We start from the raw sequence: 16,250 nt of genomic DNA on the forward strand, positions 1-16,250 counted from the left end.
AATAAACTCTGTAATAAACTGACTGGAGTTTGGCTTCTCTTGGGTTTAAAAACCCAATAAAGTAACATTTGTTGTTCAAAGTTAACAGTAATAAAGTTTACTGCCTTCATTTCCACAATGTTGTTTTATCAACTAAAACTGATTTGGTTTCAATTACAGTAAGTGTATGTGCATAATAAAAGTTGAGAGCCGCTTGATGTTGGAGTGTTAACGAGATGTTTTTCACTGTATCTGAAAGACGAGAAGGAGAGGGGGACAAGAGAGGAGAGGGAGTGACGAGGGGCAACGAAAGCAGCGGAGGAAAGAGGAGAAAGATAAAGAACTGGACAGAGGAGGGAACAAGAGGAGAAAGGGGAGGACAGGAAAGTGAGGAGAGAGAGAGAAAGAGTAAAAACTGAGCTCCATCCTCAAGTGACTTCAGTAGTATGTCTTGACTTAGCAGCTCAAACTGCTAAACTCCTTTTTTTTAATGGATGTAATTTAACCTACCAAAAGAGACAGAAAACACAAACAGGTGAGTCTTTTAAATTTTTTTCTCTAGATGAAGAGTTTGTTACAGCTCTCTTCATAATGTTCCGGTCATGTTTAATATTTTCAACACTGAAACACATACACTTTAAGATCTGGCAATGAGGTTCTGTTTCTCTCACTGAAATGAGTCAATTTATATTTGAATTTTTCCATAACACAGTATAGTTCTTAAATGTTTGGTTTTACAACACAATTAAATGTGGAGGAGCTATAAAGACTTCATGTTTCAGTGACCTGCTGTAAATAAAACTATAAAAAGTCTATCTGAGGAATCATGTTTTTGTAGTAGATGTTAGGGATTGCACGTTTACCATAAAAAGATTAATGTTGTTCTTTCTAATTCATTTAAAAAATAAATATAAATGGTTTATAATTACATTGACAATAAAACACTTTAAGTTAAATTCCAGTTCTCAAAATTAACATTGAGAAAATTGCAGTGGTTTATTTAAAGCTGCTATAATTCATATTTTTCACCAGACTCTGCAGTTCTTACCTGTACAGAACATTTTATCATCTTTCAGCTGATTGTTTTGATTTTCCGAGTTTTATGATGATCCTTAGTTTCTTTTGTTTTCTTTCTGTTCTCTAGATTCATCAGAGATCTGCCTTGAGAACCCTTTAGCACCCGTAGAACTCGCTCCAACACTGATTCTAGAATCACAGCAGTTGTCCTGGACGTGCACTCTGGAACACGTTCTGTAATAAGAACTAGAATAACAGTTTGTTCTAGACTCAAAAGCAGGTTCTAGAATCCGTCCGGAAGCAGCAGTTCTGTGAACACTGTACGCTCCAAAGTCTCAAGACCTTCAGTGGTTGAGAAATTGAATTCAGCAGGCTCCAGGATGGTCTTCGGGGTCAGATCGGAGCATTTAGCAAATGGTTCCCGACTGGGTTCCAGGGTTCCCCACATGTCCTGGATGTTTATGGTGTTGCTGGTTGTTGGATGTCTGGGGTTTTCCACTCCTGTTGGCTGTCACCGAAACTTCACATCTGAATCTTTTCCACACTCGTCTTCCTCCAACTCCTCTCAGGAGGTTCACATGCGGCAGGTGCCGCTCCCCACCTGTGAGAAGGACACATCAATAAAAACAGCCTTCAAGTACATCAACACAGTGATGTCCTGTGTGATCTTTGCTGTGGGCATCATTGGAAATGCCACTCTGCTGAGGATCATCTACTTAAATAAAAGCATGAGAAATGGCCCCAATGCTCTGATAGCCAGTCTGGCCCTTGGAGACCTGATATACATTGCCATTGACATACCTATCAATCTCTACAAGGTACAGAACTTTAGTGTGTTCATTCCTCACTAATATTTATTTCATAATTGATGAACTTGCTGTAGTTTTACCTCACAGCACGAGTAGGGTTTACAAAAGCAGGAGAACACATAGGATACAAAACACCTCGTTATGTGTGTGCGATACATCTCAGTCAGGGGCTTGAGTGTCACAGTGATAACAGCACTAAAATATCCTCACAGACAGAGATAACACACCACGGACCCCCACTCACACCCCGACACTGACAGAAATACACGGACACCGTGATATTATGTTCCTGTTCATGTGGGTGGTTTTTCTGTGTGTGTAGCTTCTGGCGGGGCAGTGGCCATTTGCTGACACGATGTTCGGTCTGTTCCTCTGTAAGCTGTTCCCCTTCCTGCAGAAAGCTTCAGTTGGCATCACCGTGCTCAACTTGTGTGTTCTGAGTGTGGACAGGTATCACACACGCACCTGTATTTACCTCTGAGAGGTCTTACTACATTCAAACTAACTTTCACCTTTAAAACTATAGTACACGTCTAAACCCATCGTTTTATTTGTCCGTACCAATCAACTGCATTACATTTAAAACTGTAACATCTTGTGCTCAGGTATCGTGCCGTGGCATCCTGGTCACGAGTGCAGGGTACAGGTGTTCCCACTATAACGGCGGTGGAGATCGTGGTGATCTGGGTGCTGTCAGCGGTGCTGGCTGTGCCAGAGGCCATCGGCTTCAACATGGTCACCTTTGAGTACAAGAACATGACCATGTCAACTTGCATGCTGCAGCCCAAGACGCCCTTCATGACTGTAAGTATATGTACTGTATCAGTGCAGTGCATCAACTTAAATTCAGTTTTATTTATTAATAGATTCTAATAATTTAATATTTAAGTGGGATCTTATCTTGACCCAAGTTCAAGATAAATGGTCTCTGTGAGAAAAATAAATGGATGATGAGTTCCTGGTTATGTTTCCTGACTGGATTGAACAAACGCCAGCCCTGGCACTTAAACCAAATCAGTCTTTGACATAGTCTTTTAAAACCTGCAATCAGTTATCTGTATATAATGCTATATTCCAGTTTCCTGAAATTAGTATCAGAATCTGAGTGTATTTGAATTTTTGTGAAGTAGCTAATGCTCTAAAATAATATTATGGTTCTTTAATGGTAGAAAAATCTATGGTATGTTAAGGTTCAAATTTTAGGCAGATTTGTGTTTTTGTGTTCCAGTTCTACCGGGATGCAAAGGACTGGTGGTTATTTGGTTTCTACTTCTGCGTTCCTCTGGCCTGTTCTGCTTTTTTCTACGGCCTGATGACCTGCGAGATGCTCAGGCATCAGAAAGGAAGTCTGAGGATTTCCCTGAGTGAGCATCTTAAACAGGTATGTCGTATAACACATACACACATATACTATATATGGACGACAACTGTCATTTTTGATGATAATCAAAGACGAGGTGAAAGGAAACTGAAAGAAAAATATTTTCCTTCACAGCGTAGAGAAGTAGCTAAAGCTGTGTTCTGCCTGGTGTTGATCTTTGCTCTGTGCTGGTTTCCGCTGCATTTGAGTCGTCTGCTGAAGAGGACGATCTACAAATCACATGACGTGCACCGCTGTGAACTCTTAAAGTATGTGAAGAAGCAATAAGAGACCAAGTCATTATTGTATATTTTGGCTTCCCTGGTGCAGTTAGAGTCACATGCTCTTTTTCTGCTGTTGCAGTTTCCTATTGGTGTTCGACTACTTCAGCTTAAACATGGCAACGATCAACTCCTGCATCAATCCCATAATCCTCTACTTCGTCTCTAAGAAGTTCAAAAGCTGCTTCAAGGTACAGTAAAAGCACCGATTCATTGTTTTTTTTTTTTTGTAGCTTGGCGTGTGTGTGTTTCGGTGCAGGGGAAACAGTTGTAAAGCTCTTGCCTGAGTCAATGTGATCTCACAACACAGTCACAGGGTCATGAGACAAAGATAACACAAGAGTGAAAGTATCAGATGTTTTGGGATATCTTGAGAACAGATAGTGATGAGTGGAAAGGGGACATTTAAACATAGAAAGGTCATGAACTATGATAACAGAGTTGTGGGAAGTGAGTAGTGACATGTTGGTTTAAAGGGGCACTCCATTGACTTTACACATAAAGGCCAGTTTCTAGTCATGAGGAGTAGGTCTGCATGTCAAAACAGTTGTACTGTATTAAATCAGATCCATTTCCTGTTCACTTATATGAATGGTTTAAACAACATTTTAGCCAGACAAAAAGTATGCAAATAACCCATGGTAACCACAGGTACAGTGAACAGAACAGAGCTCACAATATCGCGACCCCCGTCCCCCAACACGCAACAAGGTGTGTTTTAACTTCACATTCTCAATAAGGTTTTGCTTTGGCTGTAACGTAATGTAAACAAACAGCTGAAGTGAACCAGCTTGTTCTTATGTAAGAACCCAAACAGCGACAATAACTAGACATTTATAGCAGAAAGTGTGTTTAAGTGTATTGATGTTGCTATTGAGTTTCATTTTGGGAAATGCAGAGCCCAGTGGATATGGAGCTTGATATATACTTATTAGTGACTGAGCCTGTGTTCAAGACAACCTCGAATTGAAAATGTTGAAAAATGACATCCCACTTGATGACACATCCATCTGTAACTCTCACAGGGCAACTTGGATTCAAAGCAAAGCTGATGCACTGACATGTGGCAACACCCACTTAAATTGGTTTGAATCTCAAAGTGATAACTATTTACTGAGGCTGTACACTACTGTTCAAATGTTTCTTATAGTTTGGGGTCACACGGTACCAGCTCATCTCAACTTAACGCTACCGTACTTGCTTTTGGTACCAGGTATTTTGTTTTCCACAATTCCCACATAAAGTACCTTTCAATGTAGCTGACCGTCACAGCAATGCACCGTGAAACTGCCATGATGCTGTCTTCAATGGGAGACACACAGAAACAAGAAGTAAATGCTGTTTTTGATTCTCAGTATGGGTCCATTTGTCACAGCAAAGAAGTAAATCAAGAGACTCAATGCAGCCAAACAGTTCTATGTTGACTATGATTCTTTATACTATGGTGTCACCTTTTGGTGTGATCTCTGCTCAATCGGGCCCTCAATGGAGGTTATATAAAAAAAAAACAGGTACTGTCCACAACTTTATCCCTAAGGAAAAAACAAAAAAGGTTGAGTTGACTTGGTACCATGCCGTGGAAAAACACAACTAGAAATGTTTTCAGCTGTGTTACTATAATTGCAAAAGGGTTTTCTAATGATCATGAACTTTTGAATAGTAGTGTTTTACGAAACGTCTTTTGAGAAGACTATTGTGTGTAATATTTTGACTTCCTTTTTTAGTGTGTAACCTTCTGTGTTTCAATCAACGAGTTAAAGCCCTGTTGGAATTGCAATTATACAGATGCTGCCATGATGAAACAGAAGAGTTTCTTAGGGTTGTCTATTTTGATTGTATTTTGCGCCATAAAATGCTTTGAGTTTAGAAATGTGGATGTTCACCTTAGACGTCAGTATTATATTAAATCACTGGAGTACCCCTTTAGACAAACTCACATTCACTCTCTCTGTCTCTCTTTCTTTCTCTCTTGCTCCAGTCCTGTCTATGCTGTTGGTGTTATTCTGGCTCTCTCTCTAACAGCATGCAGCCTCTCCATCATGGGACGAGTCTGCAATACAAGCACACTGAGCACTAAAGGAGAGAGCGAGAGACTTCATGTGCAACAAACTATCAGCAACTCAACAATGCAACCAGATGATGAAGAAGAATGTTCAATGCTCGAACACAGAGAGTGAGAGTTTTTGTTGCATTCAACGAAATAGAAGAAGAAGATGGGGAGTGTATAAACAAAATATGACAAAAGTATGCAAACATTACAGCAAAAGGTATCTGATCGCTCCACAAATTATGGGCATTAAACTACAACCTCCACTCTTCCGGGACAACTTTCCAGACTTTAAATCCTTGCTAAAGGGATTTGCTTCCATTCAGCCACAAGAGGATTTAGTGAGGTCCATACCTGATGATAAGTGGTAAGACCTGCCTCACAGTTTCAGTGGGTTTCCATTCATCCCAAAGAGATTGGATGGGGTCAAAGTCAGGGTTCTGTGCTATTCAGTCACGTTACTTCACACTAAATTGGGGAAACGATTCAAATATAGGGCTCTGCATTGCAACAACAAAGGAAGAACACCACAATCTGTGTTTATGATTTTCTTTCAGAGGAAATAACAGGAACTTGAGCCCCAAGCAAAGTCTGAAACAGAGGTCTCCGCATACTTTTGGCCACACAGCGTGTTTGTGTGTTTGATATGGCAGATAACCATAAATTGATTTTATGAATCTATTTATAATATTACTATTCAGTTCTAAATATTGTTTTGTATTATATTCTGAATTGTATTACATTACATTAATCACTGTATATACACACACACACATACACGCACGCACACACACACACACACACACACACACACACACACACACACACACACACACACACACACACACACACACACATTTTTTAATCAATAAATTTATATTCTCAAAGATCTGTTTTGGTTTGCATGTGTTTGTATGTGTGGTTAATATCCTTTCTGATCCATACAAAAACCCCTCCAAAGCCATCATAAATCTGTTGGCCCCTTGGCAGTTGACACCATTCTCTAGCCCCAGCCTGCACTGCCTGTCCAAGGAAAAAGTCACCAACTGGATTAAACTAAATAAATAGGAAGTTATTTAACTTTAACTCGTATAGTGAGTAGCTTCTCATTTCTTAAACAACCATGACAGAAGACATGTGGTCGTGGAAAAGATGTTAATCTGTTTTAGAACGGTCAAACTATTGTCATGCATCAAGCAAAGAAAACGTCTAAGGAGATTGATGAAACTACTAAAACTGGGTTAAGAACTGTCCAATGGAAGAAGGTCATGTGGAGCATCAGGGAAAGAAGAGAGGTGGGAGAAGTTATGCACCCATCATGCCTAGTACTCTACTACTAGTCTACTTTACATGCCTGTGGGGGCAGTGCTATGATCTGGGGTTGCTGCAGTTGGTCTGGTCTAGTTTCAGCAACGTTATGTGTTCAAAGAATGAGGTCAGCTGACTTCCTGAACTTTTTTTTTGGATGGACAGTGTATCTGCCCTAACGAAACTTCTTTCTACCCTTACCCAAAAAAGAGTACTTAGTTTGCAGAATGAGCCAGCCTCAGATCTTATTCATATACTATATCTGCTTAGGCCATGCTTCTGTAGTTGGCCCCACTGGCTTGAGTGGCAGCTTTATTTACATAAACAAAACCCATTTAGTAGTCTAACCATTATCCCTCTTATGTAGCTTTGCCAGTGCTAATAATAAGTACAAAGTAAAAGTCTTACCAACACGAGATGGCACTGAAAAATAAATTGTGTATAAGTGTACACAACTCTACAAGGTCATTAGGTGGGCACCCTCTCAATAACTGGCACTTTGTGGAGTTAGGTCCACAACAACACATGCAGGAACAGCGTGTCCTAGAAAGTCACCACCATTAACACAACTTTCCAGCTTGACAACATATCAAACAAACCAGTCAATCCTCTTCTGCTACTAGCCAAGCAACTAGGCCACACAACAAGCTAGTCTGCATTCATGCTAACATGCTCGAGAGTATGCAACCTGATCCACAAAACTGTTTCCCTCCAGCCAAACAACTTCTGCAAGCTCATATTAGCAGCCTGCATCCACCCTAGTTTGATTATCCATCACACAAAACAGAGGAGCTTCTTCTACTAACTTAAATAAGCAGCTAGGCCAAACTTCAAGCTAACCAGCATGTCATGCTAGCCTGGCTGTGCCACCAAACATTTTCAGTATTGGTAACAAGTCACTAACTAATCTTACTAGACATAGTCAACCAGTTGACAGCTTCCTGAATTCCCTCCAGCGGTTCACTTCACTTACCCATCTTTACCCAAATCACACACTTTTCTTCTAATCCACAGCCATTCACTGTCCACCATGTTCCCACTTTGGCTCTGCCCTTTTATAACTAACTTAATTAGCAGTGACAACTGAGTTACAAAGCAAATTAAACAGAAGTATTACATTGAATATTATTATTTTTCAATACTCACAAGGAGCAGAGGCACCGGGCCACCACCTCAAATGTGATGTTATATTGACATATTGTCTGTTAAAATGAATATTTTGCTTGTTGGAGTGTTGCCAAACTATGTACAACATACAGGCCCCAGCAACAAAGCCCCTACAGCCATTCTCCACTATAGGATCCAAGCATTTCACTCATGTTTCTCTACCTCTGCTGTCACCTCCGGTATTTTTGCTTTTTTCTCATATGCCCTTTCTGCTGTGTACCTCCCCTGAAACTGCCAGTTCTACAAAACACACAACCCGCTGTAGATCTGGTCTTAGATCAGTATTTAGTTTTCCCCTGAGGATATATGACCAGACTTCTTATTTACCAGTTCCTTCCTGCTTCACTGCTGTTTCACCCTCAAACACAAAAACTAAAACTCAGCCGTACACAGTAGGTGCTTCTACGTCCTCTCACTAACTGATCCATATTTTCCATAAAATACTATGTGAAGTAAAACTACAGAAGAACATGAAAAATCAGAATCAGCATTATTATTATTTTTGATTTATAGCTTTCACAAAGTATATCATTTTCTGCTATTGGTTTATTAAACACATGTTTTTGTTCAAAAATCAGAGTAAATAGGTTCATAAAAAAATTCAATTGCATTGTTTTTTTCATGCCTAGAGAGGAATAAAAACACCAAGGAAGAAAATCTTGACTGGGGTTTTTATGATTCATGAATTAAAGGGTTAAAAGCCCCTGTATGGTTTGTTTACATATCTTAGATTGTCTGGTGTGTACAAGAAACACACTCTGAAAGGGCTAAAAAACAATTAATGCTCTAAATTTGATGACAATAGAAATTATCTGAACCCATTTAAGAGAATCAAATGACAAATGAGAGGCTGCTGTAAATGACAGATATTTTAATTTAATCTGATAAACACTGTAGAACTGTTGCGTATGTGATCACATTGGGGTGGGGATGGGACTGTGCCGCCCCCTGCTGGTCCCGCCCCTGCTGCATTTTTCTTTACACTGGGAAATAACGCTTGAAGAAAATCAAAACAGAACAAACAGCAAGCAAACCATGTGGATTCAAACAGTGGATTCCTTAAATTACCATAATTGAATTTGGACATGAAAGCGCTGTTTGTCTGTGTCAAACACGTGACTGATGGAGAGAGAGGGAGGCGGTGACGTGGGGCGTAAACACTGGAAACAGGAGCATCAAACACGGACAGCTGCTGCAGACACAATCCGGAGGGGTGTGTGACCGGCCTGCACGGACGGATTACCGGATCGATGCCATCGATCTGGCCGATGATCGGCCGGTGATCGGATCAGACGGAGCAGCCGAGCGTCAGCGTGCGGTCGGGCGGAGGAGAGATGCTGTTGCCTGGTAACAGAAACAGGACAGAGGAGGAAAACAGGCCAACATCACTGTGAATAAACATCTTCAGCCTCGACGGTACAAACCTCCCTTATAATTCAGGGTTAACATTTATCGCGTTTTATTAGCTGATAACACGTTTTTACTGTGTAGCGGATAAAAAGATTGAACAGTTTGACAAAAACACGCTGTAATGCTCGGTTTGACCTCGCTACACTTGATGCTAATTATAATTTCGAGGCATTAAACAAATATTTGATGGCAGTTCGTGCTTATACAATGAATATTCAGTACTGTAAAATGAGAAATACTGCAGCTACCTCACGGTGTATATGTGCACTGTGTCATGATCAGTGAGTACATTTACACAAATACAACACTTAAGCACAGTTTTTGACGTATTTGCACTGTACTTGAAAATACTTCGGTTTCATGATACTTAACTCCATCTTCACCAGCTGCAACATTAAAGTAGACAATAAAGCATCAATAGTCATAACACAATAGTATAATATTTGATGTTATGTACAGTATATGTATATAATTCTGAAAATGAGCAACTCTGCACAATGAGTACCTTTGCTTTTAATTATGCGATGCATTCTAGTATATTTAGTATTTAAGTAAATTAAGCAGGTTATACTTATTATTAAGGTTACTACATTAATAATATTGTATACTGTACTTCTTCTGCGTTTAAAGAAAAAAACAAGTATGTCTTTTGCTACTGCTTGTGATAAAAACAGTAATTTACAATGATGTTGTACAGAATGGGAACTGTTTTTCAAATGTGTTCTCACATTATATGAGTCCTGCTGCCACTGCAGTTATATTATTCACAATACTCAGTTTATTTGAATAGAAATGCAACAAATCAACAGGTTTTGTTGCCTGATTGCTGTAACCTCTTTTTTCACTCTGACATATGTCAGATAATTGTAATTTAATTAATCGAAACAAAACGTAAACATTGATTTAATATTTTATGACTTTAATAAAGACCTGAACACGTTTGAATCATACAAACTGCATCTTCTATTTGTGATATTTGAACTTTTAACTACATCCTAAGTTAATATTCAAAACTCTGGACAGAAGCTGTATACAACCAAACCAAAACAATCTCATCTTCGCCTTTCTCGTTTCATGTTTCTGCAGTCCGCCTCAGTGTGGCCTGTGGTTTAGGATGCGCCTTTAGTTGATGCTGAGGGTGAAGCAGCCATCATGCCATGTACGTGTGCAGAGTGGAGGAGGTGGATCCGCCCCCTGGTTCTGGTCCTTTACGCTCTTCTGCTGGTGGCCGTAGTGCCGCTGTGCATCTGGGAACTGCAGAAAGACAAGGTACCACTCCTCCCTTATCACCTCCACCCAAACAGACTGCCCCTTAACCAAATTTGGATGTTCAGGTGTCGAAGAGCTATTCTGTGGAATAGTAACAATCATGTTTTGGTTGTTTAATACTACAAGGTAAAATATTTGTTGTGAAAAATAACCGCAAATCGTTCCTGGTCCCTCTGTCCAGGTTGGCACTCACAGCAAAGCCTGGTTCATAGCTGGCGTTTTCGTCTTTCTGACAATCCCAATTTCACTGTGGGGGATCCTGCAGCATATGGTGCACTACACCCAGCCCGAGCTGCAGAAACCGATCATCAGGTGACTACACACACTCTGCATAAGCGCCTTGAAGGATTTGTTTATAGTGATTTTATGACAAACTCTGTCTTTCTTCACCAGAATACTGTGGATGGTGCCGATCTACAGTTTGGACAGCGTGAGTCACAATCACAGACATTTACAAACATGCAGCAATCTGTCCTTATTATTTCACTATGTTGCCATGGTAACATGGCTTAATTGGAGACGTTGGGACAGTTGTCACAAGACCAGACATCCAGTTACACACACATACACTTCTGTGTTTTTATAACTGTGTGAGGCTGGTACTCCAGGGTAACTTACTTGTTCTTTCCTTCTTCTTCTACTGCATAATCTTGGCATTAGTATCTCTTAACTTAATCTTTTTTCAGATATACTTAAAAAAATCTTTGCTGTACTACTACATACATCTCCCTCCTCTCATCCAGTGGCTCGCCTTGCGGTATCCCAGCCTGGCCATCTACGTGGACACTTGCCGGGAGTGTTACGAGGCCTACGTCATCTACAACTTCCTGGTGTTCCTGCTAAACTTCCTCAGTAACCAATACCCCAGCCTGGTGCTAATGCTGGAGGTCCAGCAGCAGCAGCCACACCTGCCCCCACTCTGCTGCTGCCCGCCATGGCCTATGGGAGAGTAAGATAAACACATACTGTGTAATGTCAGTGCTATAGAATAGGATTAAAAGATGGACATGAATGACGTTAAGCTGTTCTTCTCTCTTTCTCTGATAGGGTGCTGCTGTTCAGGTGTAAGCTGGGAGTTCTCCAGTACACTGTAGTCAGACCCGTAACCACGGTGATAGCACTGTAGGTTTCCTACTGTAACCGTGATGTTACTGTTGTTGTACTGTACACGTAACTGCTGCTACATAACCATGATAACAATCATATCATATGACCTCTCCAAAGTTAAATACCAGTGGCCTTTTGCTGTAAAGGTTAAAAGTTAGCTAGGATTTGGTTCATGACTGTTGAAATCCTGTTGCCAAATGTGTGAAGTGGTCTATGTCTGCAGGATCTGTCAGCTATGTGGAGTTTATGATGAAGCCAACTTCAGCTTCAGAAATGCCTGGTCCTACCTGGTCATAATCAACAACATATCTCAGTTGGTAAAGACGCGTCACAGACCCACACATGCCCGTGCTACATATACTGAACAATAGCTTGAGTGAAACTTTTGTTCCTGACTCTAGCATTTTGTATCATTCATAGGGAACAGATACTGTATGTTAAGCTGCCATTGGCATTGAATATATGTGCCTTTATCTTTTCAGTTTGCCATGTATTGTCTGGTGTTGCTGTACCGAGCTTTAAAAGAGGAGCTGACTCCAATCAGGCCTGTGGGAAAGTTCCTCTGTGTCAAACTGGTTGTCTTTGTCTCCTTTTGGTAAGGATGGAAGAATGAATGGAAAGAGGGAGAAAATATAGAGGGACACTGTACTGATGCACTTTTCTATTTGCAGGCAGGCTGTTTTAATAGCATTCCTAGTGAAGGTTGGTGTGATCTCTGACAAACACACCTGGGACTGGGACAGTGTGGAAGCTGTGGCTACCGGACTGCAGGTAAACACTGATTAATTTTACCGCTTTCTAGTGGAAAAAGGAGAGAGAAAACAACAGCAGGCAACCAAAACCAAAAACAACAACAAGCAGGAAAACCAGATGATCCAAAATGTAGCAGCACGTGTCATTTATGATCAGCCAAAAAGACACGGTACACCACTTTTGAGATCTCTGCACTGGCTTCATGTAGCTGCTGCATGAGGTTTAAAGCCCTGACCCTAACCTACAAAGTGGTCAACTCAACTGCAACTCATCTTACTTACTCATTTATTTTCACATTTCCTTGCACTTAAATCTTATATAAAAAAAAATCTTTTACTTACACCTCATGAAGAGGCAACCAATCTTCCTAGAGCATTTTACTTTTAAGTTTCTTCTTGGCTTAGATATTTTGACTTATTATTTAGATTATTTATATATTTTACCTCACTTGTAAGTCTCCTTGGAAAAAAATCCTGCTAAATGACTAACTGTAAATGTAAATGTTGTTTATCTTAATTTGGTTTCATGACCGGTTGGTGTTTTTTTATCTACAGGACTTCATCATCTGCATAGAAATGTTCCTGGCTGCTATTGCTCACCACTACACCTTTACTTACAAGCCCTATGTACAGGTGAAAAATCTATCTTTTGGAAGTAAACAGATAGACAGACAGTGATAAATGATAAATGATGAGAATAGTGAACACAAGTGAGGTGAAAGTTCATGGAAGCAAGGAGAAAATGTGATGACATCTGGTGGCTAGAGGGTAAAAGACAGTTTCCCTCCCACATGGGCCTGAAAAAGTGAAGATGCAGGCAGAGACAGATGGACTGAGGCAGGAATCATGACAGTCAACGAGTCAGTCTGTCAACTCCGTCCTTCTTTAGTTTTTTTTGTGTGTGTCCCACTGTGCAGGAAGCAGAGGAGGGCTCTTGTTTTGACAGCTTTTTGGCCATGTGGGATTTCTCTGATATTAGAGCTGATGTCACAGAGCAGGTCCGCCATGCTGGTGAGTGTCTGAGTTAATTTAATCATGATTAAATATGGAAATATATCACTGTAAGTCTGTTAAATTAATCAATAATAATAATTGTGGACAGACAATTAGTTTATTTCAGAATTAAAAAAATTTTTTTTTGTATCCATAATTATCTTTGCCCTCAGGTCGTACATTCCTGGGTCGTCCCAACAAGATGTATTTCGGTGCATCAGCTCGACCTGAACACACCGAGCACACTGGGCTCCTCACAGCGACCTCTCAGGACCCCGTCGTGGTGGCAGCCACATCTATGCCCTCGTCCCCTTCATCAGCTGGGCGATACCAAGGCCTCGGCCACACCCCTGCCTCTCACTCTATCTCCGCTCCTGCAGGCTTTACCTCCTCCTCCTGGGAGGACGACAGCGACAACTCACCTCCTCGGTTGGGTGATGCCCAATAACAGGGAGACACCACTATGGGCACACAGCCAGGTTTGGGACTTGTCCTCTTGACTAATGTGCTATATGGCAACAGATATGAACAATAAACATCCGTATTAAAGCCAGAATAAAAATATAAACTAACCAATTCATGGGTGGATTTTATCAAGACTAAGCAAAAAGAAGCAGGAAGACTTTGTACTCTGTTATGAAAAAGCCATTTTAGTGAAAAAGCCTTGGTACCATTATAAAATATTAACTCAATTTTATGGCTGTTAGAAATCTGTATTTGTTAAATGATGTCACTTTTATAAATGTATATAAAAGGAAAGGTGATTTGATTACAGAGAGGAGCAGGGTGTTCTCTACATTTTACAGTCCCAAGGTGATGAAGTATCCTTGAGGTGGGTTTAACTATTTGTTAAAATTCACAATAAATCAACATGATATACTAAATCACAAGAACTTGGTTGCACAGTTTAAAGTGTATTTCTCAACAAGTCAAACAAAGTTTTAAAAAAAAAATAGATATGGATGAAGAATATGACCCCAGCTCCGGACTATGAAGCGACATGTTTTGATTGTATTTTTGAATTTATGCTTTGCCGTCCAGATAAGGGGAAGGAACTGAGACACTGAGATACGTTTTGTTTAAAGAGTCAACATGCTTACATGCTCATGATGACAATGCTAACCTGTTGGTGCTAAGACGTTAAAACTATAAAGAGGATAGGAATGTCAGTTTTGCAGCAAACATATATATTTTTTACTTTATGGCAGTGCTAGATTCACCAAAGTTATTACAGTTAATACAAACATGCTGAGAGACATGAATATAGTAAAGTTGGTAATTAACCCAGTAGTTATTGGAACATTTCAGTCTGTACTAAAGTGAAGAACCAACCAACAGCACCAAATAGCACGTTTACCATTAGTTTATCAAATTCTGAGCTTCTTTCAAGCATCCTCTAATTATTTGCAGGAACAGCACATGTGTAAATAATAACATAGACGATTGCTGAATTATTTAGCTGCTTCAGGGCCTTGGTGATGTTTAGACCTTATAGCTGTCACAGTCAGTGTGTTTACATGCACTAACCAGGTTACAGTTGATTTTGTCCAGTAAGCCAAGTTTCTTAACTGTTCATAATCAGAGTTGGTAGATTTGTCTAATTAGCTGTCTAATTAGGTTTTTTACAAGCGCGCATGTGCATGACACAAGGAAATTACTAAACCCTGCAGCATTAAAAAAGTGGCTTTTCTAATTTTCACTTCAACAAAATATGTAATTTGCCCAAACATTTACATGTTTTGAATTTTTGGTTCTTGGAGGTTGAGCATCCACACACTTTTTAATTAATCAAAAATACTGCTGAAGACTCATCCACTTGTTTATCTTCCTAGTTTGACATTTAAGTGCTGATGGTGACAAAATATTATCTGTGATATTATCTCTTACAATCTAAACTGAAAGCTACCAACATTTATTACTACATAACATTTAATTTTAAATATATTTACAACTGCGCTGGATTAGCAGCTATTTCCAATTACATAGAAATCACAGAATGAAGCACAGACTCCTGTTGCAGAAACACCTGACGTCACCTGAGCTGCTGTTTCTCATTTATCTATGTTGTTCATGACATCATTGAAACTGAAAGTAAAAATCACAGGTTCTTACAAAATGTTACATGATGTTTTGATGAATTAAAACATAATAATGTGTTAGGTTTGTTTGGTTTTGTCTTCAACCCTCTGCCTTCACATTTGAACATTTTGTACTTTATAGCACAAACAATGCTTTAAAGAAAAGAACAGGATGTACCTACATAAGTACAGTTATTTAACCATGAACAGGGTGAGTCGTTACCTTTAAACAGGTATTTATTTGTGTAAGCTCAGTTAGGCAAAAGATATAATGTAGATTTGATAAACATGCATGGAAAATGCTCATAAATGCAGGTGAAGTTAAACCACATAAGAGCTTTGGAAATGATTATACATAACAACACCCAATACAGCTTCAGGTTCTGCCACATATAGTGTTTGTACACAAACAAAAGCAGCAGTTTGACATAGATACCAGCAGGAACCACAACTACACCCAGACCTATGAACAATCCTGATAGTCCACTGTAGGAACACTCTCTTGTAAATAAGAGAAGCCAAAGCTAAGGACAATACGCTTTGTTGGACATGGTGAATGTGATCGGTTAGCACTATATATTAAACAGTTTTGTTCAGATACGCATTCAAACTCACCAGAGGAGAAATAGGAGGGTCCCCGACCTTTGCTAACACACACAAAAAAGCAGTCTAT

General features: G+C 39.8%; 2 protein-coding genes across 3 annotated transcripts; both read left to right on the forward strand.

Annotated features, from left to right (window-relative positions):
• Positions 1-339: 339 nt before the first annotated feature.
• LOC113151581 (endothelin receptor type B-like) lies at positions 340-6,162 on the forward strand. 2 transcript variants are annotated; one of them, XM_026344493.1, is made up of 8 exons: positions 340-514; positions 1,124-1,814; positions 2,128-2,255; positions 2,411-2,609; positions 3,034-3,186; positions 3,301-3,434; positions 3,529-3,637; positions 5,425-6,162. In XM_026344493.1, the coding sequence occupies exons 2-8, from the start codon at positions 1,377-1,379 to the stop codon at positions 5,521-5,523; spliced, it is 1,260 nt and encodes a 419-aa protein (XP_026200278.1). In that variant the 5' UTR covers positions 340-514; positions 1,124-1,376; the 3' UTR covers positions 5,524-6,162. The 2 variants fall into 2 exon arrangements, with proteins under 2 accessions (XP_026200278.1, XP_026200279.1); XM_026344494.1 differs by having other exon boundaries at positions 5,469-6,162.
• Positions 6,163-9,122: 2,960 nt separating this feature from the next.
• LOC113151474 (transmembrane protein 184C-like) lies at positions 9,123-14,273 on the forward strand. Its single transcript, XM_026344381.1, has 12 exons — positions 9,123-9,384; positions 10,465-10,647; positions 10,829-10,959; positions 11,041-11,077; positions 11,391-11,596; positions 11,695-11,769; positions 11,978-12,071; positions 12,237-12,349; positions 12,426-12,525; positions 13,062-13,139; positions 13,424-13,517; positions 13,673-14,273. The coding sequence occupies exons 2-12, from the start codon at positions 10,531-10,533 to the stop codon at positions 13,945-13,947; spliced, it is 1,320 nt and encodes a 439-aa protein (XP_026200166.1). The 5' UTR covers positions 9,123-9,384; positions 10,465-10,530; the 3' UTR covers positions 13,948-14,273.
• The last annotated feature ends 1,977 nt before the right edge of the window (positions 14,274-16,250 follow it).

The sequence above is a fragment of the Anabas testudineus genome, chromosome 18 (assembly GCF_900324465.2).
Source record: "Anabas testudineus chromosome 18, fAnaTes1.2, whole genome shotgun sequence".
NCBI classification, from domain to species: Eukaryota; Metazoa; Chordata; class Actinopteri; order Anabantiformes; family Anabantidae; genus Anabas; species Anabas testudineus.